Here is a 23,985-nt window from a genome sequence, read left to right on the forward strand (position 1 = left end):
CTGACTCGGGTTGCCAGTTAAGTGTTTATCTCAACCTGCCGGAAAAAAAAACAAAAAAACATTCGAGTGTCATACTTCTCTGTGGATGTTTATTTTATTTAAATAAAAACACTCCAAATGGCATCTTTTAGAGTTAACTATCTTTGCTTTATTATACAATTATTTAAACCAATATAAATAATTTCCAATGCCTGACATGCGTGTATTTTCTTTACATAAAATGGCAACATTGTACCCATATGAATGACAAAAACGGTACGTTATTTTTATTTTATTTATTTTATTATTTATTTTCCTCATCCTGGAGTCCACAGTATGCAATATGATGACCAAATTAAATGAAGTCATTATTTTCCTACTAAACCTGGCAACCCGTGTACAGCAAAAATGTAACGATAAAGTTGCATACCTTCTAGTTTTACATTTAAAAAAAAAACATTCGAGTCCCATACTTCTCTGTGGATATTTATTTTATGTAAATAAAAAAAAACACTCCAAATGGCATCTTTTAGAGTTAAATATCTTTGCTTTTTTATACAATAATTTAAACCAATATAAATAATTTACAATGCCTAACATGCGTGAATTTTCACTGCCTACAACCACTAACTCCCCCTCCTACATTACTTCTTCATTGTACTGTCCTCCTCGTTTTTTGTTTTATTATTTTATGTTTTAAGCGTCTTTGAGTTTTTAGAAAAGCGCTAAATAAAACCAATGTATTATTATTATTATTATTATTTTATTTACATAGAATGGCAACATTGTACCCATATGAATGACAAAAACGGTACGTTATTTTTATTTTATTATTTAAATTATTTATTTTCCTCATCCTGGAGTCCACAGTATGCAATATGACGACCAAATTAAATGTAGTCATTATTTTCCTACTAAACCTGGCAACCCGTGTACAGCAAAAATGTAACGATAAAGTTGCATACCTTCTAGTTTTTAAACGATATAAAGCTATACATTAAAAAAAATAAACATTACTTTGTTTTCTTGACATGATATGTTTCAAAATTAATAATTAAAAAAATAAAATAAAAATAACGTACAATTTTTGTCATTCATATGGGTACAATGTTGCCATTTTATGTATGTATAATAATAATAATAATAATAATAATAATAATAATAATAATAATAATAATAATAATAATAATACATTGGTTTTATAAAGCGCTTTTCTAAAAACATAAAACAATAAAACAAAACAAAAAGCGACGAGGAAGAGTGAATGCGCCCCTCAGTGGCCACCACTAGTGCACACACTCACAACTACACTACACACACTGAACCGCTACAACATGCTACTTACCCGCTCAGCACACACACACACGCACACACCCACACACAGGGGACACATGACAATCTAGCTAGGTAGCTGGTGTAGCCAGTGTTGCTGCTCATCATGTTTGTAGCTCGTAGTATCGCTGCAGACCACAAAGATCTCATCCACGATGTGTCGTATGATTTCCACGGTCGCAGAATGGCGACTTGCTCCAGTGACCAAAGTGTGAAGGTAACTTTAACTAACGTGAAATGTGCATCACGCTGCTAATGTTAGCGGTAGCTCTCAAGGCTAAGCGTGTTAGCATTACCTACATTATCAGAAGTGCTCTGTGGTATTTACTGACCCACACCTCACATTATGTTATTATCTAAACGTGCGGATAAATATTCTGACCACATGTGACGGATTAACCTAATTAATTTAGGCCATTTGCTAGTTATGTTACCCGTAGCATATAAGCTATGGTTGCTACAGTTAGCTCCACATAAAGTTTTAATGTAAACACTGAAAACTTTATTTAAAGTCTATTTGCAAAAACTTGCATCATTTATTTCACCATCTGTAATTAAGAGGTGCAATGTATAGTTCTAAACTCATCGATGATGTTTCATAGTAAAACACATATAACATTTAATACACACCACCACACATACTGTGCAATATTTATTTTATATTTCTGCAATATTTTACATTTAATACTGTGCAATATTTATTTTATATTTCTGCAATATTTTACATTTAATACTGTGCAATATTTATTTTATATTTCTGCAATATTTTACATTTCATACAGTGCAATATTTATTTTATATTTCTCCAATATTTTACATTTCATACAGTGCAATATTTATTTTATATTTCTCCAATATTTTACATTTAATACTGTGCAATATTTATTTTATATTTCTGCAATATCTATTTATATTCTGTTAAGCTACTACCTGTAAATAACTCCTACCATACATTGTCCATCTTACCTGAATGAGTTGCTTTTTTTAAATTTCTTTTGTTGTTTTTAGCTGTGGATGCTTGTATGTGTGTGCACTTTAAGGTGAAGCCAAATCATTTTGTTGTACAATTGTATAATGACAATAAAGACATTCTATTCTGTTTAAGAATGCCATTGACTTTCATATATAGGTACTCGCTTTATTACTAACTTTATTAAGTTTACTCAGACACTAAATCATCAGCTGTTATTCTCAGCGTTGCCTTCCGTCTTCTTTGTTTCAGGTTTGGGATAAAAGTGAGAATGGAGAGTGGCACTGCACAGCCAGCTGGAAGGTAACCTGCTGCTGCTTGAACCTTTTTTAACTAAGAAAGGCATTTTTGGTAAAATAGCAGCATACAAACCAGTGTTTGGATATATTGACAAAGATTCATTTTTCCTGTTCAGACACACAGTGGATCAGTGTGGAGAGTAACGTGGGCTCATCCAGAATTTGGCCAGGTTCTGGCCTCCTGCTCCTTCGATAGGACAGCTGCTGTCTGGGAAGAGATTGTTGGGGAGTCCAATGACAAGCAGAGAGGACTGAGCCACTGGGTAAGGGAAACTTCAGCATCCAAGCAGAATACACCTCACATACATTTAATACTTAAACAAAGACTGCTAGTTACAGAACTGCAGTGCTGTAACTATTGCAGCATTCACTGATCATAACAGTGAATCAACAAAGTCAAAACAATCCTACCTTGAATTTCTTCAGTTCTCAGTAATGCTGTAAGATAGTGACTGAGGAACTATTTCTTGAATAAAACTATTATTTATACATTTTATCTCTCTATCAAGAACATTTCTTAACCATAAGCTGCCCGGGTCAATGTATGATACCAATACTGCAAGATTTAGGATCCTCTGTAACCTCCAACTGACTGTTTACGTTGTCAGACTGGTGTTTTTATGTTGGCTAAATGTTCATCCAATACACCTCACATACAAATAATACTCAAACAAAGGATGCTCACCAGTTCTGTAACTATTGCAGCATTCACTGATCATACACAATAATTTGTTGTTATGGAAGTTTACCCATCTGAAGCCCTGCTTGCACGGGATAGGTCATTTTGGAATTACCCCCCATTGTCAGTGTTTGTTTGGTGTGGTACATATGCACGTGCAGAACGATAAGTGTACTCTGTAATTAGCTCGAATTTACTAACATTTGGGATTCAAAAACAGCAAGGCTCTGCACGACATCCCCCTTGTAGTGCACTTCAAATGCAGGGGACATTGCCTAAATGCAAACATGCTGTTAGCATTATTAGAGCCTGCTGAAAGATAGAAAATGTTCCTTACTGGATGATGCAAAGCATGTCATCCATCTAATCATCACTTTTTCACATGCGGTTCTTCTGATTGATTTTAGTTTGCTCTTTCTACAAATGGATCTCCATACGGTGAAGCAAGCTGAGCCAGCTCAAAATGCTGTCAAAACTTTAGGGTACAACATCTAACACAGCCTCCATTATTCTCAGTTAGAAAGATGGCCAAAAAAAACATGAACAATATAATTGTCGTCCTAAATTACTGTGATGTTGATTCACACAGACTCCAGTACGAGCCAAGCTTTTTGATATTTCCATTTTGCTGTATTCTCTCTGTTAAATATCCCTCGTCACTACTGATAGCCAATTTTCTAAAGACTCAGGTTCTTAAAAAAGCATGTCATGCTCTTCTGTTTTAGATAAAGAGAACCACACTGGTGGACAGTAGAACTTCAGTGACTGATGTGAAGTTTGCTCCCAAACACATGGGCCTTATGCTGACCACCTGCTCTGCGGACGGAGTGGTGAGGATCTATGAGGCTCCTGACGTGATGAACCTGAGTCAGTGGTCCCTGCAGCACGAGATCTCTTGCAAGCTGAGCTGCAGCTGCATCTCTTGGAACCCCTCGAGGTTAGACCGTTTCTTTCCAAAAAAAAAAAACTGTTGTGACATGTACAAAGCCTTTTCAGTTCTTTTGAAATTGCCAGCTCGAGCTTTATTTAGTCTTGCGATGTAATATGAAGCTAAGTTATTACATTTCCAGATTTAATGTAACAGATTTTCTAAAATCATTAATTCACTTGATGTTATTAATTACTTTCAATGTAAGAACGGGCTAGGTTTTGTTTTCAGAATTGAAATTAGGCTGGATAAAAAAGCAGTTACCAGTAAATCTTGCAAAATGAATCCTCTCTGTCGTTGGCAGGAGAAGCCTTATGAGGCTTTCTTTATATTTTTGCTGAAAACAATGGAAAAGCTTTTAGATGTTCCACGATGTCGGCTAAGAACCCGAGGTGACAGAGCCTTTGCAGTGGCTGCTCCTAGCTTGTGGAACAGTTTACCCGTGCACACCAGCACCGCCACATCTATTCACTTTTAAATTGATGCTGAAAACATACCTCTTTGCGTTGGCCTTTAACAAAAGTTGAACTTGACATTTTATTATCTACCTATTTATTATAGGGTTTCTTATGGTCAACTGAGGTTGTTTTTTAATGTGCTATGTAAATAAACGTTGACTTGACTTGTCTATGGCATTTCAAACTCTGCAAAAACAGGGACATCTTGTGGCATGTAAGACTTTTAGCAGTCGTGAATAATGACATCTTGCTGATGTTGATAGTTTTGGTCTCCTGTGATAATAAAAAAAACTAGAAGCTGGCATGATGTGGAAAAAAAAAACATATCCCTTAGTTCCGGTGTAGTGTGTTAAAAATAGATTTATATGTTAAAAGAAATACACTTCCATTATCAAACAGCCCAGATATTGTTTTTCTAACACGACATTTTAAGGAATCTGTTTGATGTACTTTGAGTATTTGTGAGTGTAACTTTGTGTTATTTATTCCTACCACCACTCAGCTCTCGTGCCCACCCTCCAATGTTTGCCGTGGGCAGTGATGACAGCAACGTAACATATGGAGGGAAAGTTCAGATCTATGAGTATAATGAAAACACAAGGTGGGTAACGATGTAGTGCTGTGTATGACTCTCTTTTTCAAAATTCACCAAATCTAAATCCCCTCATTTGATTCTTTTTCATAATGTTTTTTTTTTGTTTTTTTTAAAGGAAATATGCTAAAGCAGAGACCCTGATGACCGTTACCGATGCAGTCCATGACATCGCATTCGCTCCAAACCTGGGACGATCTTTCCACGTGCTCGCTATCGCAACGAAAGATGTCCGAATCTTTAAGCTGGTTCCTATGAGGTGAAGTCTTGTTTTCTCTCATTGAGTTATGAAGAAGTAATGTCATCTAGATTTCATCAATGCTGAGTGTTAAAACAGATGTTCTAAACTGTAAAAACAAAAAAAAAGGAGAACTTACCAATGAGTCAATGAACTTTCTATAACTTGGATCCCTCTGACAGGAAGGAGAGCGTGTCTGCGGGGCCCACCAAGTTTGAAGTGCAGATTGTTGCCCAGTTTGACAACCACAACTCCCAGGTGTGGCGCGTCAGCTGGAACATCACCAGCACCCTACTGGCCTCTTCCGGGGATGACGGTTGTGTTCGCCTGTGGAAAGGTAGCTACTGGTGGTGGTGACTACTCATCCGTCTTCTTTTCACATGGGGATAGCAACCCTGGAAGCTGTGTTTGTGTTTAAATGTTTGTCCATTGTTACGATGACAGCGGCTCTTACAGGTATTGAGAGACTTAACAAATGCATTATTGGTATCGGTCTATTTCGGTAATTTGACCCTGGTTGTCATTTTCACAAACAGAGATGTGGTAGTTTCACAGTGCTAGAATTGCTAGAACACCAGTTTGAGGAAACCCTTGTCATCACCTCACACTTTCAGACTCTCTGTAGGCTGGTTGTTGACGGGGTTGTTGGCACTTGAGATGAAATCGATCTCATCTTATATCAGTCTCGTGTCCAATATTGATGCAATTTACATATCGGACTGACGGCGCCGATCCACGTCACAGATTAAGAAAGATGGTTGAGCACTTTAAACCTTCTCCACTCGCTTTGAAGATGTTCACACTGAACTTTAAGAAGTTTCCACAAATCATCTCCATGACGACGTTTTAACTATTTCATTTGACAACCAGACAGTTGTTGCTGCTTCCTGTTTGTATGTGAAGCTAACACAATGCAATGCTGCGTTCACTACAGCTTTATGTAGCCTCACACATACTACCAACAATAACATTATTAGTTACGATGATAATAAAAATATTGGTATTGGAATGGGATCAGAATTGAAAAAAAGTAGATCGTTGCATCTCTAGTCGGCACTCAATGCATTTATCATACATTGTATTGAGCATGGTTATTATCGTTTAGGAAAACTAACAAAATAACAAACTACAATATTACATCTTTACCTTAGCTGAAATAAAAACAAAACGAGATGAAACTATTCTTAGTTTTTGTTTATGAATCGAGCTGACTTATATTCTTTATGGTTTGTCTCTGGTTTCAGTTTTGGATGAGCTTGTTCACAGCAGAAGTTAATACTGTTCCTCTTTCTTGTACTTTATTCTACAGAGTATTTTTTTTTATAGAGAACTTGGCTGATATGATACAGAGACAGCTTTTTGATATAGGCTTGTGTCCCTGTGTGCACGAGAACTGAACAGTTTCTCTATGATTTTATAAACACATAAAACAGTTTCAGTTTGTTCTCATTTATGGTAAAACCTTTTTTAAATTAGTTTCAGTTAATGGAAGTGTTTTTTACTTTTTTACTTTTTGTTTACGATCAACCTTTAGTGTGAACTCTCATTTTTAACTTCTTTGTCCCCTCTCCAGCAAACTACATGGACAACTGGAAATGCACAGGCATCCTGAAGGGGGACGGGAGCCCACTCACCGGCTCATCTGGCCAGCCGACAGCCATGAGCACTGTGGTGGGTTCCTCAGTTCAGACCTCCCAGAATGCCTTGAACGGGATGACTGCAGGAAGGTAGGTGGTGTGGTTCTTGTGATGCCACTCACCCAGCCTGTCTGACCCCAAGCCAGTCAGAACTGACAACTCACTATTCCTCACACTGACTGGGACTACAGCTGCTCACTTACAAACTCTCCGGGCCCCCACTGACCAAATGTTGCACTTATGCAAAGGGTTGCCAGCATAAAGCCTATGAAGTTGGATGCTTTGTGTGATTGTTTTTTTTTTTTTGTTGTTTTTTTTGTACTGCTGCATGTTGTAGGAGTGGTCTTATGTTCCCACTTTGCATTGTCAGTGGTAGGGCACAAAAAGTCAAATAAACCTGTTTATATAAATCTGATATGTGACTGTTATTTCAAATGCTAGAGCTATTTGAATACAGAGGAAAATTTATTTCTTGCCAATTTATTTCTAAATAAAGAAACATTTGATTACTGCATCTTGAGGTTTACATTTTAAGATTAGCAATTCAATCAAAGACTGTTAATATTTTCATATTTCTCCTCCTCATTTTCACTTCCAAACTTGAGCTGCTGTTGCCAAACTCTTTGCACAGCTGTAGCCGGACTTGAATGAACCCTATTAACCACCTTTTGATTTGATTATTTTTTCATTAATACAGCCTCTCACATTCGTGGCCTAAAAGCAAGACTGTGTAACTAAGCGGCAACACGTTTGTTGATTTTCAGATGAAAAACTGAATTCATTCAAAATGATATTCATCCTGTCTCTTTTAAAACACTCAGGGACTTTGATCATCATGTCTTACTTGATCTGGCATCACAGGTAACTGTCACTGGCTATGTAAAAATGCCATGTGAAGGACCTGGAGAGACAGTCTTAAGACTTTACCTCTCCTGTCTACATCTCTGATGGTTATGTTTTTTTCTTACGAACTCTTGGGAGCTTAAACTTTGAATGTATCACAGTTAGTGAATCGTGTTTAACTTGACACCCTCTTAACCGTCATAACCTCTGTATTAATCTTGCCTGGTGTTTATGACTCACCGCTAACCTGAGTAAACCCGAGACCTGAGCACTGTGTGACTACTGTTTAACAACTCTAAACAAATGTGATGGTGTGCTGCATTTTTGTTAAGGTAGTTGCATTAAAGTCGTTAATGACAAGAAAAGGCAAGGCATGGGGGTTTGTTAAACTAATGTGGTGTTGTACTGCTTGTTGCATGCAGGATTGGCAAGAGAGCTCCCTTTGCCCCTCCCCTGCGGCAGCTGACCTCTCCAAAGATATACCAGCATCCTGCATATTACTAATGTCTCCTCTGCATCAGCTGCACATTTCTGTTGTGTCAGTGCATTTGAAATGTGTGAGTCACGCTCTGGCTGAATACAGCAAGGGGTTGTTAAGTGGTTAAAGGAGCAGTGTGTAAGATAGAGTGACATCTACAGGTGAAGTCGAAGATTGCAAGCTTGGAGGAGAAGTGGTGTGATCAAAAACCTCAGCGTCCAGGTGCCACTTGTGGTATTAGAGAATAAAGTTCCCTTAAGACCTGTAAATCATTGTCCCCACTGGCCACATTTGTAATGACTGAACTATTAACACAGTAATTATAACAACTTTTATTTATAGATTTGAATGAAGCAGTGTTTCGTAACCAAAAATTAAAACAAGATAATAAAAATGTAACAGTGTTGGAAAAATAGTTTGTAGAAGTAAAAGTTATATACTCCTACCCCTTTCTCTCTTTCTTCTTTTAGTTTATATGTTATTCCAACAAATGCTCACATTTATTCAAAACGTACAAACCAGTATCCCCAGTTTATTTATCTGCACCTAAAATAAATAAATAACAATCCACATATCCACCCAGTGTTACAAAAATAAAAATAAATACCCCTAGAAGAACTTTTCCTCTTCCATTCTTCCATAAACCTGAATTATGATCATAATGTACATTTCAGATCAGTTGAGTTTTTTTTTTTTTTTTTAAACCTTCCTATGAGCCCGGAGTAAATGTTTTTAGAGAAAAACTACTTCACATGTTCAGTGAGCTCTGAACCCAATCGACAAAAACAACCTCTAATTCAGCTGAATATGGTCCCATATGTAAGTCTTAAAAATACATCTGTGGTAGTGATGGTCTTTCAAAATGTCTAAAGGAGAGACAAATCTCTGGGTTCTGTTTTTTCTCTCTTGTTTTCATCCTTTTACTTTTTTAGGGAGGGGAGATTAAAAGTATGCTTGAATGTTAACACACTTCCGGTGACGTAGAGAAGAATGGGTTACTTTTGTTTTCCTCGTGTGTTTATTATGTGCAGTTGGCATCGAGCTTAGAGATGCATAACAACACATTCCTCTGCAAATAGAATCACTAATCTCTGGATAACGATGTAGATAGCTTGTCTTAAGGTATCAGTGTAACTCGTATTCTGAGGTGATTGTAGGAAGAATACAATTATGATTATAATATTCCATTTGTGCTAAAACCAAAAAGTAGACTCCTTGATCTTACATACTGGACCTCTTAATGCTCTTTTATTGGCATGAAAACAGGATTTTCTATTCAGAGTTTCTTTAATGTTCCTGTTTCAACATGTCCCTTTATTTGTAGTTAACCTCTTTCACATCTTTGCATCTTCAGCCATTTACCTCTGCCTTATTTGTTTCCGTATGCATGCCATTTACAGCTTCTAGTTTTGTTCTGATTCTAACGTGTTTTCCTTTACATTTTATCTTACATTCTGCAAATGTGATCGCACCCTTTTTAAACATGTATCCATACTCTGCCACTGTCCCCTCTCTCTTTTTTTCAAAAGCATGCAAACATTCTGTCTCATTTTTAATCTCTCATTTTTATTTCCTTTTATGTCTCCTTTTGTGCCCCGTTGTCATCGTCTCCTCCCCGTCCATGTATTTGTTGTCTTCGTCTCCATTTGTTTGTTGTTGCTTCAGGTATTTCTTTCCCCCTCTGGATACTCCCAGAGCAGGGACCAGGTGTGGTCACCTGTTGCCTCCCTCCTCCCTCATAGAGCACTGTGATGTTGAGCCCATTCAGCCTCAGCTACAAGCTCTTCCCCACAGACTCTATTCTAGAGCACTGCTGCCCTTACCAGAGGCAGAAGGGCAGTGATTTGGGAATGTGCTTTATTTTCCACTTGTCTAAAATTAAAAAATGTATTAAAACATCAAAGATTTTGTCAAATTTGAATTATATTGCCGACTAAGCCTTTTTGAGAATGAATGTATTGCTACAAAATTGTTTAGACTAAATGAACTAACTTTTATTTTGTATTGTGCTTTCATTTAATGAAATGTGAAAAAAATCCTCCGATTGTTGATAAGTTTTTTTTTTTTGCTTTGAAACAACTGTGAGTGTAAGCTGGGAATGCACACAATACAAAACACACTGACATCTTCAACCTCATTTCCAGCTGAGCAAAGGTATCACATGGTGATCATGGAGAAACAAAAACAACCCTCAAGGAGGAAGTTAGAAGAAACAGCACAAGGGTCTTATTTTAGATTATTATTTTCCATTACTGGAAAAAAAACAAACTGATAGAATCCATTCATGGAAGACCTCAATGTGAGACTGCTCTTCTATGAAAATAGCCCATGAGTCATTGTCACACATTTCTTTTGTTGTAAATGGATCCACTGTATTGAGTCTTGACCCTACCATTCAAAATGTTTCAGGTTTTCTCTTCCTCTTACTGAACAAGTAACTGATGGGATGCCTACCAATGTCATAGCTTTTTTTCTCAGGATATTTCCCTGAAGGCATCAGTTAGAAATTGCATTTTGCGTAAATATAAGTCACTACTCTTTAAATGTTAGCCTTGATAACATGATAGACTGTGTCATTTGTTCTGACGGGTGGGTATGATAAGGGCTCACTTCATGCTCAGATGCTTTTCTCTAACGGGAATGCATGGGAGGCAGCACTCAGCAGGCAGCTGTCTCTTAACCAAAGGCATTCTTGCAGCTGTTTAGCAGATCACATGATACATTTAAAACTCCTTCTTGGCCAGTAACTGTCATACTGCGAATCTTTGGTTTTATGTCCTTGCCCAGGGTGCTAGATCGTTTTCCGTAACTTTAACCAGGGGGCTTATGTTGAAATATATTCAATCTACATGTTCATGTTACACATTTCTGCAGTTCATTTCAAACAGTAATTGAAACTACCGTTGTCAGATGGCTGGAGCCTAAAAACATGCATCCCCTTCTTTTTCTTCTTAGCACAGACTTTTTTTACACAATAAAATAAAGATTAAAAAAAGATTTTGATTCAGGATTAGACGTGTGAGTGTTCTTTTATTATGTTTTCTATTTATTTTTGGTATGTTTTTGGGATGTTGTCATGTTTTGTTCCTTTGTTCTTTAAGCCATGCTTAGTCTGTAAAGTGTTTTGTACCTGTTCATAATTACCCGAAAATGTACAGAAGTTGTTTGTATTTACATCTAATGAGGAGGATCATAGACGGAGATTTAAAAGTCCATTTGCACGCACTACATTAAAGCAAATGTGTATCTCAGTAAATGGAGTTAAATTATGGAATTCTTTCGATAATCATTTAAAATGCTGCTCAAGTATCATTCAATTTAAAAGAATATATAAAGATATAAAGGTTCTGGGAAATTATGAATGTATTGAGTTAATCTAACTGATTGCATTTGATTGTTTCTATATTTTTTTTATCTACTTTTGGTTTTGTGAAAGAAAGAGAAAACAACAGGTTAGCCATCTTATTCTGTTTAACAGTATCTTATGTTATTAGGAAAGGGGCAAGTATTATAGGTTGTCTTCTTCCTGCTCCTGTTTGCTCATGAACAGTGTTTCAGCATTAGATAGATAGATAGATAGATAGATACTTTATTGATCCCGAGGGAAATTCAAAGTATCAAGTAGCAGGTTACAAAGACGTACATGACATGAAACATTTGGTACAAATTAAAGCACAAAACCGACCCCCCCCTCCCATACATATATATTAAATAAAAATAAAAACATATGTATAATTTAAATAAGAACCTATAAACAGTTGAGGGAAAAAATCTGTAATTGGTATCTGTAATTAGACCTGAATATAATTTTTTTTTTTTTAATTAGAAAATATTTTTTGTTGTTGTGTATTATGGTGTTGAAACCATACACTGAATTGAGCAAATAAATCAAATATGTAATGAAATAATTGTCTCGTTTTTACACCTCTGATCTGACCATCTGACCCTCTTTTACTCTATTCAGAACGCTACCGCTTACAATTCTAAACTTCCTGCCTCTCCGTTCTGTTGTCCAATCAACGCGTTTGAAATCGTGTAAGTCCCGCCCCCTCGGCCATGTAGCCCCCGCCGTAGCTTCCTGTGCTTTTCTGGGCGGGCGCTGCTCGAGCTTCCAAACTGCTGCAGTTAAGTTTGAAGCGTCTCAGTTTTTTTTTGTTTTGTTGCACTAATGAACAAACAAAGTGGATATGAAGTTACTTTTGAAACGTAACACCACACTGCGACGTGTTTTGCCTTAGTTTTTTAAGGATATAAGTCGAAGTTGGAGAAGAATCGAGGCGTCCGGCGGCTCCTGGAGGATTGAATGTGAGTCCAACTTCACGATAACGTTTAGGTTATAAACTCATTCTTTGAGATGTTTATCAGTGTCTTTAAAGAAATGTACTGTGGTAACCAACAACATAAGATAGTCAGCTTTTATAAAGTGTCTTCAGGAAACTTGTCTTCTTACAATACTTTGTTTAAACTTCATTGTTATAGTGAATTAGTCAGATGAAATGTGGAGCCACCGGGCAGCTTGGCAAACCCACTTTGTTTTTAGCAACGAGCTAGCGTGGAAAGTTAGCTGACCCTATTGGCTCTACTCGAATTTTATTTTATTTTTTTAATCAACTTTATTCAAGATACTGTTAGGCCAAAGTGTCCAGCTGAGAAATAACAATAATTAAGATTTTTTTTTAAGTGTGTATTCGTATTTTTAAACAACTACCATGCCACCTTTTTGTGTAAAAAATGCATTTTGTTCTCACAGTAACACCTACCTTTTTATTTCTGTCTATTTCCCCCCCAGACATTTCAGATGATCTTCACTTGAGCTTAACGCCAAGCCCTACTGGCTATCACTCTCCATCTCCATTCAGAAACATGGCAGACAGTTTTTACAAGCTGGAAGATGAAGCCTTCCCCAGTTTTCTCTGCAAGTCTCTGGACAGCACCAGTGGCCGCGCCACACTGGGGAATGTAACATTGGGTTCAGGTCCAGGACTTCCAGTGGCTGCCTCTACAGTGGCTAAAATTAGACCTGTATCTGACAACAGGTGGGAGTATGCTTCGACTTTCAGCAGATGTGACTTGTTGTAGGAACACACTCGTGCATTGCGGAAATATGTGGCTGCAAACAAATCCTTCTGTTTGTGTGTTACATTATAACTTACTGCTGGAAATGGGAAGTTTTGGCATCCAAGTGCATATGAAAAAAAGAATGAGCCATAAATAGAACTGCAATATACACGTGTGACCATGATGCTGTTTTTTTTTTTGTGAAAGCAGCGCCATGTGATTTTGCTTTACAGAGATGATGGTGTTGATGCATCATATCATGCTATAAAATTAATTATATAATGAATTTAAATGAGTATATTTTTCAGTCAACATTATTTGACTGAGTACTATATGTTTGAATTTACATTATTATTACCTAAGTGGTATATTAACATGCACTTAGTATAACAGCTTTCTTTTGTACTTTTTAAGGCCCTAGTCTTTTTTTAATTTTATAGTAATTAAGCTCACTTAACACACAAAATAAAGCAGCAGTTTCATGGTATAAAGCACTGTGTCTCTGATGCTTCTCACCCAAAGTAGGATGTTAGGAGCATCTTGGAACTGAGCGACTGCTTACAATGATAGCTCAGTTTTCAGATCCGAAACTATCAGCAGATGTGACTTGTTGTAGGAACACACTCGTGCATTGCGGAAATATGTGGCTGCAAACAAATCCTTCTGTTTGTGTGTTACATTATAACTTCTGCTGGAAATGGGAAGTATTGGCATCCAAGTGCATATGAAAAAAATAATGAGCCATAAATAGAACTGCAATATACACGTGTGACCATGATGCTGGGTTTTTTTTTGTGAAAGCAGCGCCATGTGATTTTGCTTTACAGAGATGATGCTGTTGATGCATCATATCTGGAGGGCAGAACATCGCAGCGGGCCAGCTCACACTCATCTGTAGGAGAACAGCCAAAGTTTTCTCTTGGCTTTAAAGATGATTTGTGAGTATTTGTATTTTCATATCTATATGTAGATCACAATTCACACAATTCTGTTTTTTTGTTTCTTTTCAGTCGTTGACTCGTATAAGTTCATAGAATTGTTTTTTTGACTGTAACTGTTTTTCTTGTAGTACTTGTTGATTTTTAAAATATTTTTTTAAAGTAAGCTTGTCTGTCAACTGCATGCACAAGTCATGCTATAAAATTGATTATATAATGAATGTAAATTAGTATATTTTTCAGTCAACACTATTTGTCTGAGTATTGTTACACTCGTGTGTTTCCGAAGAGAAGAATTTCATGACACATTTTTAAACTAAATGTTTGGCAGCGTACTTTTTACTCATTAGTTTTATTTGTATTTACTTTCCACCTCTGATCCCACATAACTCATGTCCTCTTTATCATTGACATCACTGCCTTCATTAAAGGGACAATGCTGATGACTTCATCGCGGCCCACCGTCTTTCAGACTTGCTTGTTAAAATTAATCTGGATGAGAGTGTGTCCAGAAACCCAGGATCTACAGTGGGGCTTCCTTCCACTCAGACAGGCTTAGTCCAAGGACGGCCAACAGAATTTGGAACAGGTAAATCTATTGCTCCTGTCTATAAGTACAACACACCAATATTGCTCTTCTTGAGACTAATTAACCTCAATACTACTACATGGACATATGTTGTGCTTCCTGATACATTGAGAAAGATCGAAGACACATTTTCTTCTGATGATACTAATTCACTTTTTCTGCTCTCTTTTCCAACAGAACTGTCTATAGGACTTCTGACATTTTCTCAGTTTGGACCTAAAGATATAACTGATGAAAAGGTATTCATTTGAGCTCTTTTGGACAGGTTGACCACTTGGCTGTTGCACAAAGTGTCTGCAGTACTTGTGGCTTGGGGATACAGCAAAAAACGTCATCACACCAATTATTTTCGATATAGAATAAACTGATCTTAATCTCTCGGTATACATTAGAGAGTGCGACCCGTTGATAAACAACTGGTTACGATAGCTGGTCATTGGCTTCGTTTACATGGACACAAATAATCGTAATAAAAGGCTGATCAGAATAAAAATGCTTCATGTAAACATGCCAATCAGTACAGACTGATCTGATCAGACTCATTTTTATTTTATGTTTACAGTTTATCATTAATGCCAGTGTAATATTTAATTAAATAATCTAACCAATAAGATCACTTTGATTTTTTTTTATTGATTTAATGCCAATGCATGAACATGCACGGCATAATCCGATCATTTTATTTAGTGTCCATGTAAACAGTGAAATCTGAATCCCCAATTGTAATGATTTTAATCAGATTGAAGAAATTGTGCACAAGTAAACGTAGCCACTGTTAACAAATCTGTATAACAATTACCCACATAGGTCTTTGATTCTCTTCAAAACAAATTGACCCGGTGATAAAAACTAGAAAAATGCTTAAATAGTAGTTCCACTTAAAACCTCTGTATCTTTCTTTAGCTCTTTAGATTTGGGGACTGTGAGCCTGACTGTTTCTAACTTTAGCTTTTCTTAATTCTATCATATATATTCCAGGTATCTGGAGAACAAAATCCATCATCAGCAATTCATCATGCTGCTATATTTTTGTGTTTTTTTTCTCCTCTGCAATTCATACAGACTCAGCCTTTTCCAGCCACAGCTGAGGAGGACAACGTGCAGAGTGAAGTAGTGGATAGTGACCATTTCAGTGGCAGCAATTCAAGCTTCCTGGCAAATGAAAAGCTCATGTCTGTCGACAGCATTACCAGTGATATCACAGGTATGACTTTTATTTAATTTAACTCGTGTCCATGTGCAATATTGACATGCTTATCTCATTTTATGATGTTTGATTTTTAGATGATGATATTGATTCAAATGATCTGCCTGATGATGAGCTGGAGCTCTATTTCAATAAGCTGGTGCCTCCTGCCATGCAGAGGGGAAGAGTGGAGGGCCAGGAGATTCCTGCATCAGTAAGACGCTTTGTCCTTTTCAAATAGTTTTTTTAAAATTTTCTATTTAACTATTTAATTAAATTAATGTTATTTTCTCTGTTTCTCCATTAATGTATTTTAGTACTCACAGGGACTGCCAACAACTGCTGATGACATATCCAACCCGAGTTCTACAGAGCCAGACCACCATAGACACCACTTCCTTGATGACTACAATCAGGTGAGCACATCAGCCTTCTTACCGTCTTGTGACTGTGTCCTGCTTCTGGCTCTTACTGTCTCAAAATACAGTTCAATTTCATAAAAATCACCCATCAAACACATTAATTGTGTTTCATGTTGAATTTAGGTTGAGTCCTTTTTGTTATTTTTGTAATGTCTAACCTCTACCTTGTGTAACTTCTATTCAGGAGGACTTTCAGATGCCGAATGTGCGCCTGGCTGCTACAGGTATGGACTCGTGTCCTGCCAGTGATGAGGACACTGAGGACGAGCTAGACTCTGCCAGAAGGAACAGTAATTCTTCCAGAACAAGGCTGCTGCCTAGCACCTCCAGGCAACTGGTAAAAAAGGGCAAAAACCTGCTTGTTTTCAGATTTTTTTTTATTTTATTATTTTTTTTACTGCAAAACTGAATTTTGCTTTTTGTTATTTATTTCTATTCACGTGTGTTTCTGAATCTATATCCTGGTACAGGTTGGAGAGAGTCATCGTCCCAGTTTCAGGCCTGGATTAGAGGGAGGGAGTTCTGATGATGAGGCTTCCAGTGGCCGGGGCGGTCCATCTCTGTCTGGGATTGAACACAGACGATCAGCTGAGGGACAAGTCATCAACCTCCCGGTCCCAGGTGCAATGTCTCACTGAAATGACCGTTGTTCAATGCATTATTTTTGTTTTTGTTTTAAATATTCTTCTCTGCTGCTTTGACTTGAGTGAATGAGCAAAACTAAATTACAAATTCATCTGTCTACTTGAGTATTGTAAATATAGCAGAGGTCTGAAATATTGAACATGCTTGCAGCTGCTACCATTTTTTGTGCCCTTGAGCACAGCCCTGCAAAGCTTCAACATCCGTCAGTCTTCTGACAGCAGAGCCGGTACTTGACATATTTGGTTGGGACAGATCGACACATGAATTTTTGGGCTGATACCGTTATACCGATATTGGGGAGAGAAAAAAACCCCCATATATCTGCTGATATCTTTCTTACACCTATCTTTGATCTGTAGAGATCGGTAAATACACATTTGTTGCGTTGTTTGCTCAAATGCAGATAAACACTTGTGGAAAAGGAGTATAATGAAGACAAGATGGTCACACAAATCTTGAAAGTAACTGTCACCGCTTAGCACTCTGGAGAGGGATAATCCTTGTTCTAATCCGTATAGCACACGCTAAATAAAATGCCATTTGACTGGTGAATAAAATCTAGAAATATCTGGATGAGCTAATATTGGCCCATTAATCGGTTGGGCTCTGATATTTGGTTTACCAGAAACCTTTGTTTCAGCTTTTACTTTCTTGGTCCCTGCTTTTGCTTGGATTGCAAACTAGCTTGCAACTTCAGTCAGTTGCATCATAAAATATAAGTACAGAGGATGTCATGAACAAGTATACTTTTTACATGGTTGCATATTGCTATGTTTTCTCACATGTTTGAAAAAAAAAGAAAAAACAACTACTTACCGGTAACTAAATCTCAACTTGTGTAAGATATTTCAGCCACTATGAATGTATTTAACACAGCAGGACAGTCATGCATCATCAGGTCATCAGTGGGTCTGTAGCCTAACCACTTAAGCATTTACATACTACCTGAAAATGATGTGCTACGGGTGTATGTAGCATTATCGCACATTTATAGCCTTGATTGTTGATACAAAAAAGTAGTTTTGACATTAAGGTTTCATGATTTCAGCACCGATGTTTTGTTTATAATACAGTATTATCAGGAAGAGAAATGGGGAGAGCCTCCTTTAATCTTAAAAATGTGGGTTTGGCGTTCTTTTTATTTTAACCGGGTCAGACACCGAGCGCATACCTGCCAACATTACTGAGGGTTGCTGTTCATTATACAAGGGGCAGTTTCTTCGTAGTTAAAGACCGATTATCTTGCCAACAAATCAATCTGCTCAGTTTCTCCCGTGACCATTTGTTTGTTTTGTCATTGTGTAACACCAGGAGATGGAGGAGGTGGGGATGGTAGCAGCGGGAGTGAGGAAAGTGGAAATGACGGTGGAGTTTCAACCATCCCTCTCCCAGCAACTAACGTCCAGACCACTTACGATGTCCTGCGAGGGCTGGGGATTGTGGGTAGCAGTGCTGTTGGTGAAGATGAGGACAGCGGTCTGAATAATCTGCCAGTGCACGGAAGGAACGGTGTCTCAAGACATACTGAGGTAGGAATAAGGCTCACTTTGTGCACTTTGATTCTGAAACAAGAGTAATCTATCACCCGAGTACAGGCTGCATTCTGATAACAATGAGGTAAAAGGAAAAGTGGTATCATTAATGTTAACTGACATATTTGTTAGTCGCTGTTCCAAACTTTAAGTCTCAAAATGTTTAAATTAAATTGAATTGTGTGGTATTTTGCAGATGGGTGACCGTGTGGGTCCTGTAGGAACTGGAGAGGCCAGCTCCTCCTTGAGAGCATCGGGGGGAACTCAGAAAATTGCTCCTGTCAACTGGAGCATGGTGTTGGACCGACAGGAGGCGCTGGTGAGTGCAAATGCTTGACAACTCTGATGACATTAAAGCCGTTTTTGCGCATGTGAATTTTCGTGTGTGTGAAAGCACTATTAAGGCATTTTAATCAATGCATATTTTATTCATGACTTCAAATAAATTGGAGAATTCAAGACCTGCTGAAATGGAAATGGCAGATTTAGATTTGGGGTAAAGTGTCATTATTAGAACAAGAATCGTTTGTTCAAATAAAAACAATTGGTATCTTTTGGCCAGTTTTAGCTTCCGTCTGTTTAAAAAGAAATGCAATCCTAAAGTCTGGCTCACACTGCGATTTCCCCCGATTGTATAAAAGTCAGGGTGTCATGTCAGCTCACACGCCCGACCAGACCTTCAGATGGACGTGCTCACACTGTACGACCCGATTGTCGGGCATGGCCGGAGAGCTCACACTGTATGAGTGAAATCGGGACGGAGCGTTGACAATTGTTAATAAAGTTTCATTTGAAAACTCCAACGGACCGCGGTTGGTGAAAGAGAAGGAAGTGGAAGTTGTTGAAGGATAGAGGAAAATTGATACAATTGTAGATGTATGGAAACAAGTTTCAGAAAAGTGCTGCACTGATGATCTGTACCGGGGGGAAAAAACCGCCGGGTTGCGTCTTGCCGCTGGTTGCCATGACTACAGTTCTCCCTTGTCTGTATTGTAGTCACACACAACTTCTGCTGGACACTTTCTTGATGTAATCTTCAAGATTTTAAATTCTAAATAGCAAACATGTTTGAAATAAATCGCCGGGCAGATCGGGGACGTTAAGATTGGATCTTTGTACCGCTCACACTACAAGATAATCTGATCAGATAATTGGGTCCGAGCAGCCTTGAGTTGCGATTGTCGGGAAGGAAGAATCGGAGCTCAAATCGTCCCGATTATCCTGCAGTGTGAGCCAGGCTTAATGGAAAGAATCTGTTTTTGCCATGTAAATGAGGCAAGTGGAGAAAATAGCTTAACTGTGGACTGTTGCACGAACAAGTAGACATGAAACACTTCCCAATGAGCACAAATAAAGTAAAAGTTGCAGAGTGTAGTGTGCATTCAAACATTTCAATGAAAACTCTTTAAAGTTATTTTTTCAATGAATGCCAGGATGCCATGGAGAATACAGACTCTGGGCCCACCGTTGACAGATTGCTGGACTCAGCCTACTTGAGGCCTGGAGCTGGACTCAAGAGACATCAGGACTCGACAAACTTAACTTTCTCTCACCTTCAAGGCACCCAGGGGAGCTTCCACCTCTCTCAGGTATCTCCATAACCTGGAAAATCTGTTTTCTAAAAAACTGATTGGGTGATAACATAGTCACAATTATTTTAGTTTGACTCTATTTGGCTGCTTATATTTGTTCCTTTTAAGTTCAGCGCCACACTAGACTCCAATATTGGTATAAATGAGTGACATTTTACCCAAAAGAGGCATGCCAGTCACAGTTTTATTACACTATAATCAAATGCCTTCAGCATCACATCTCTCGCTGAAAAGTGTTTCAAGCCATTTCACTGCGTTTGAAAGCTTGTAAAATTATTGTCATCAGAAGTCTGGATTTTAACTAAACTGGTCGAGTTTGCACATCTGCCAAAAAGCCAAATAAAAGGAGAAGCAACCTTGGCAACCACTCGCAGACTCAGTCCATCCTGCTAACTGGGGATGTTTTTCTGAGATGCCAACAACAACCCTACTTCCTCATGAACCGTGCAGCTCAGAGGTTGAAACGGGAACGTGCTGCGTGGATATGGCGGTTTTTAAAGTGACAGGAGCATATAGCAGTTCACTTCCTTGTTTGAGCATGGTTGCTTTCCCATCTCCCGCAGACCGTACTCGAGTGCACATTAATCGTGCCCGAGACCCCCTCTTCAAGTGGACTCGGGCACGGTACCTCAGTGTGGTACGTTTTTGTGCACACTTATCAAAGAAACCAGACTTTGGGGTGAAGCATACCCTGATCCGGGCCCAGGTCCCTAGTGTGAAACTACCCATATATGTATGTTGGGTTTTGACTTTTGCACAATTTCACCTACTGGGGAGTTCATGGAGCAGCTCCTCTTTAATCTCTTTGTTCTATTGTCCATTAAAACACTTTTTCATATATATTTTTTTTCAAATAGAGGAAGTTTTCATATTCATTTAGCTGACTGACCTTGTCAACTATCTCCCAGGTTCTGCTTCCAGAGTGTAGTGATGAGAGTGATGCTGAAGGAGTAGATGAGCCTGACGGTGCCAGGTCTTCCTTGGGACTGAGGAATGGGCCCTGTGGGGATGTGAACGGTGCTGAGGCTTCAGGCGGCACTAGCGAGGAAGAAGAAAATCCTCTTTCCACCTCCCTGGAACCCAAGTATTTCTCCCAGAGTTTTCACCAGGACCCAGAAGATTCAGATGATGGGTGGAACCACTGCCCAGACAACATGGAACTGGAGTTCCAACAAGGTCAGCTTTATCTTAGAACTTTAAATCAGACATTTGTTGAGATGATAGAAGGTACATGAAAAACTGATCTATGTACAGGGTTGTATGTTAAAAGCATTGTTTTTCTTTTTAGGTGCGAATGCGACTCAGGGTGTAGTGTACCAGAATGAAGAAGGGCAGTGGGTGACAGACCTTGCGTATTACTCCTCCTTTGAGAAAGAGGTTGATGGAAAGACATCACAGAAGGACGAACAGTTTCCGACCGAGGAGTTTGTTTCTCCCAGTACGTAGCAAATCTCTAGTTCTATTAGAATTCTATGTCATTGTTAGTGTTTTGCTTGATTCATGAATGAACCTGTTTGTCTCCTTTTCAGATGATGCTATGGAAAAGATAGTCAAAGATCAAGAGGAATTTGAAAAGGAGCACCAATTCATGCAGGTAAACACTGATCCCCTTCTTTTTTAAAGGTGATAGCCCTGGCTGGAGTCTTTAAGTTTTTGGTTTATTAATTCCATTTAAGTTATTGCAATACCTCTGGTATAAGGCCGTTACGGAAGAAGGGTTGAGATCCCTACACGGAGGGGTAAGATCCATAGGAATGATTAAAAAAACACATGATGGGGGCGGATAAGCGCTGGAGTTGAATATCTTTCAACATTTCAAAAAGGCGCCGTTGACGTCACTGTCGCTCTTTTCCAATGCATGATATTCCCTGTATTTTTGCCTCCTACAGATTGTGACCTGTAGCCTTATCCTCTTGGCTCTATTTCTGGAGGGGTTAAAACAATCTAAAAAAATATATAAGCACAGTAAAAAGCAATGGAGCAATGTCGGTCATACAGCGGCTGTTGTCAACAGACTGTTGTCATAGAGACAGGACGGGTGTTCAGCTCTTTTCTTTTCAAACATGCAACACTTCAAGTAAGCGCTCCCGAGCACACAGCCTCATGCGCTTTTCTGCCCTCTCTGCTAGGTGGACACAGGGCCTTATACTGAGGATCACTTACCTTTTAGTCAAGTATTGGTACAATCACAGATGTAATCAAGACATAGCTGTAATTGAAAGGTCATTGTCACTGTTGTATCCCAGACTGCATATTTGGCTGTAACCCAAGAATCCATATGCAAGTTTCTACAAAAAAACGAATGAATGTCTTGTATATTAAAATGAATAATATGTTCAGTTTGTGCATTTCTTGTGAATGCAAGATCTCATGCATGTTTACCACATTTTATGTCTTTGTTTGGAAAACGGATAATTCAGATTTTTAGTGAAACCTTTCTTAGTTGCACCAGAAGACTCGGCATACTGCACAAAGAGCATGATTTTATTAACACACTAAGAAATGAAAATTCAGTTTATATTTCATGTTAAAGTTTTGACTTTCTACAGTTTATTTTATTTATTTTCCTAAAAAAATCAAAACGGGCTATATGACCATCTCTGATTCTTACTCTTGACACTAAACATTTTCGGATGGATATTTGTCTAACATTTTAGTTCCTATATTTTTATGCTATAATTTATGATGGAAGTGTCTTTATATACAGTATGTAAATTAAAACAAAAATATATCAATTGCATTTCTGCATTCTCCCCGACTCCTCAAGGAATTCTGAATTACCCATCAAATAACTACAATCAGTGACTACTTCATCAGGATATTGCAGTGTCTCCCCTGGCTGCCTCTCTCTGTCTCAATACCTAAGTGACAGTATTTGCTGTTGCAAAGAATTGTTGGCCTCTGCTGATGTGCACCTCACATCCACATTGCCAACATATTGGCTTGTGTATGTCTTAGTGCCCAAAGAGCATGATTTTATTAACAAACTAAGAAATGTCAATATATGTTTGGATGATATTGTTGGCCATGATCAGATTATCAAACAAATAAGGGATAATTTAGTGAAGAATGTCGCTGCAATATTGTGCCAGATGATGTTCACTATTTATATTTATTAAATGACCTCACCTGTGATTTAATTGAAACACTGTTCTCACAGGAGGAGAAGATTGAACCTGCCTCCAACAACACTACCTTTACCAGTGACTCATCTTGGAAGCATCCTACCAACAGCCATATCTTAATGAGGGCTTCCCAGGTCTCCTCTGAGTTTAAACAGGGAGACCAAAGCTACCTGCGACTGTCTTTTGGGCAGTTCTTTGGACAACGCTCTGAAGCCCTGGGCTGCCTGGGTAACAGTGATGAGGATGCAGTGAAACGGGTCAGTGAACTAAAGCTAAAAAAAACACTTTGTTTCTTTCTGCAGTTCTCATGGGGTTGTTAAGAGTTAATACTTACAAGCTTCCTATGCAACATAGACCTGCATACTCAAAGATATCCTACCCATTGTTTGAAGAGGTCTTATTGGATGTATTGGCGAAACTGATACCAATACAAACAAATCCTAAGTTAACCTCCTTTATTATGTG

At 38.2% G+C, this 23,985-nt stretch overlaps 2 protein-coding genes across 3 annotated transcripts in view; both read left to right on the top strand.

Annotated features, from left to right (window-relative positions):
• The first annotated feature begins 1,314 nt into the window (after positions 1 to 1,314).
• Positions 1,315 to 10,336, top strand: seh1l (SEH1-like (S. cerevisiae)). 2 transcript variants are annotated; one of them, XM_020638534.3, is made up of 9 exons: positions 1,315 to 1,528; positions 2,534 to 2,584; positions 2,697 to 2,843; positions 3,985 to 4,196; positions 5,148 to 5,246; positions 5,356 to 5,496; positions 5,658 to 5,812; positions 7,049 to 7,202; positions 10,099 to 10,336. In XM_020638534.3, the coding sequence occupies exons 1-9, from the start codon at positions 1,418 to 1,420 to the stop codon at positions 10,274 to 10,276; spliced, it is 1,248 nt and encodes a 415-aa protein (XP_020494190.1). In that variant the 5' UTR covers positions 1,315 to 1,417; the 3' UTR covers positions 10,277 to 10,336. The 2 variants fall into 2 exon arrangements, with proteins under 2 accessions (XP_020494190.1, XP_065813850.1); XM_065957778.1 differs by lacking the exon at positions 10,099 to 10,336 and adding an exon at positions 8,378 to 9,218.
• Positions 10,337 to 12,517: 2,181 nt separating this feature from the next.
• Positions 12,518 to 23,985, top strand: part of cep192 (centrosomal protein 192) — a 39,333-nt gene continuing 27,865 nt past the window's right edge. Inside the window, exons 1-17 of the mRNA XM_020638527.3 lie at positions 12,518 to 12,738; positions 13,223 to 13,469; positions 14,319 to 14,429; positions 14,861 to 15,018; positions 15,196 to 15,257; positions 16,081 to 16,222; positions 16,303 to 16,418; positions 16,522 to 16,620; positions 16,811 to 16,963; positions 17,097 to 17,247; positions 18,583 to 18,800; positions 19,000 to 19,122; positions 20,237 to 20,392; positions 21,304 to 21,571; positions 21,684 to 21,833; positions 21,925 to 21,989; positions 23,556 to 23,777. Of these exons, the coding sequence (XP_020494183.2) occupies positions 13,297 to 13,469; positions 14,319 to 14,429; positions 14,861 to 15,018; positions 15,196 to 15,257; positions 16,081 to 16,222; positions 16,303 to 16,418; positions 16,522 to 16,620; positions 16,811 to 16,963; positions 17,097 to 17,247; positions 18,583 to 18,800; positions 19,000 to 19,122; positions 20,237 to 20,392; positions 21,304 to 21,571; positions 21,684 to 21,833; positions 21,925 to 21,989; positions 23,556 to 23,777 (2,367 nt within the window). The 5' untranslated portion in view covers positions 12,518 to 12,738; positions 13,223 to 13,296. The remainder of the gene's footprint in view (positions 12,739 to 13,222; positions 13,470 to 14,318; positions 14,430 to 14,860; positions 15,019 to 15,195; positions 15,258 to 16,080; positions 16,223 to 16,302; positions 16,419 to 16,521; positions 16,621 to 16,810; positions 16,964 to 17,096; positions 17,248 to 18,582; positions 18,801 to 18,999; positions 19,123 to 20,236; positions 20,393 to 21,303; positions 21,572 to 21,683; positions 21,834 to 21,924; positions 21,990 to 23,555; positions 23,778 to 23,985) is intronic.

Source organism: Labrus bergylta, chromosome 8 (assembly GCF_963930695.1).
Source record: "Labrus bergylta chromosome 8, fLabBer1.1, whole genome shotgun sequence".
NCBI classification, from domain to species: Eukaryota; Metazoa; Chordata; class Actinopteri; order Labriformes; family Labridae; genus Labrus; species Labrus bergylta.

Excerpts from the sequence above, each read along its gene's own strand:
- seh1l (XM_020638534.3), top strand. The coding sequence starts at position 1,418 with ATGTTTGTAGCTCGTAGTATCGCTGCAGACCACAAAGATCTCATCCAC. Across the intron at positions 1,529-2,533 it reads CCAGTGACCAAAGTGTGAAG|GTTTGGGATAAAAGTGAGAA; the intron begins GTAACTTTAACT and ends TCTTTGTTTCAG. Across the intron at positions 5,813-7,048 it reads TTGTGTTCGCCTGTGGAAAG|CAAACTACATGGACAACTGG; the intron begins GTAGCTACTGGT and ends TCCCCTCTCCAG.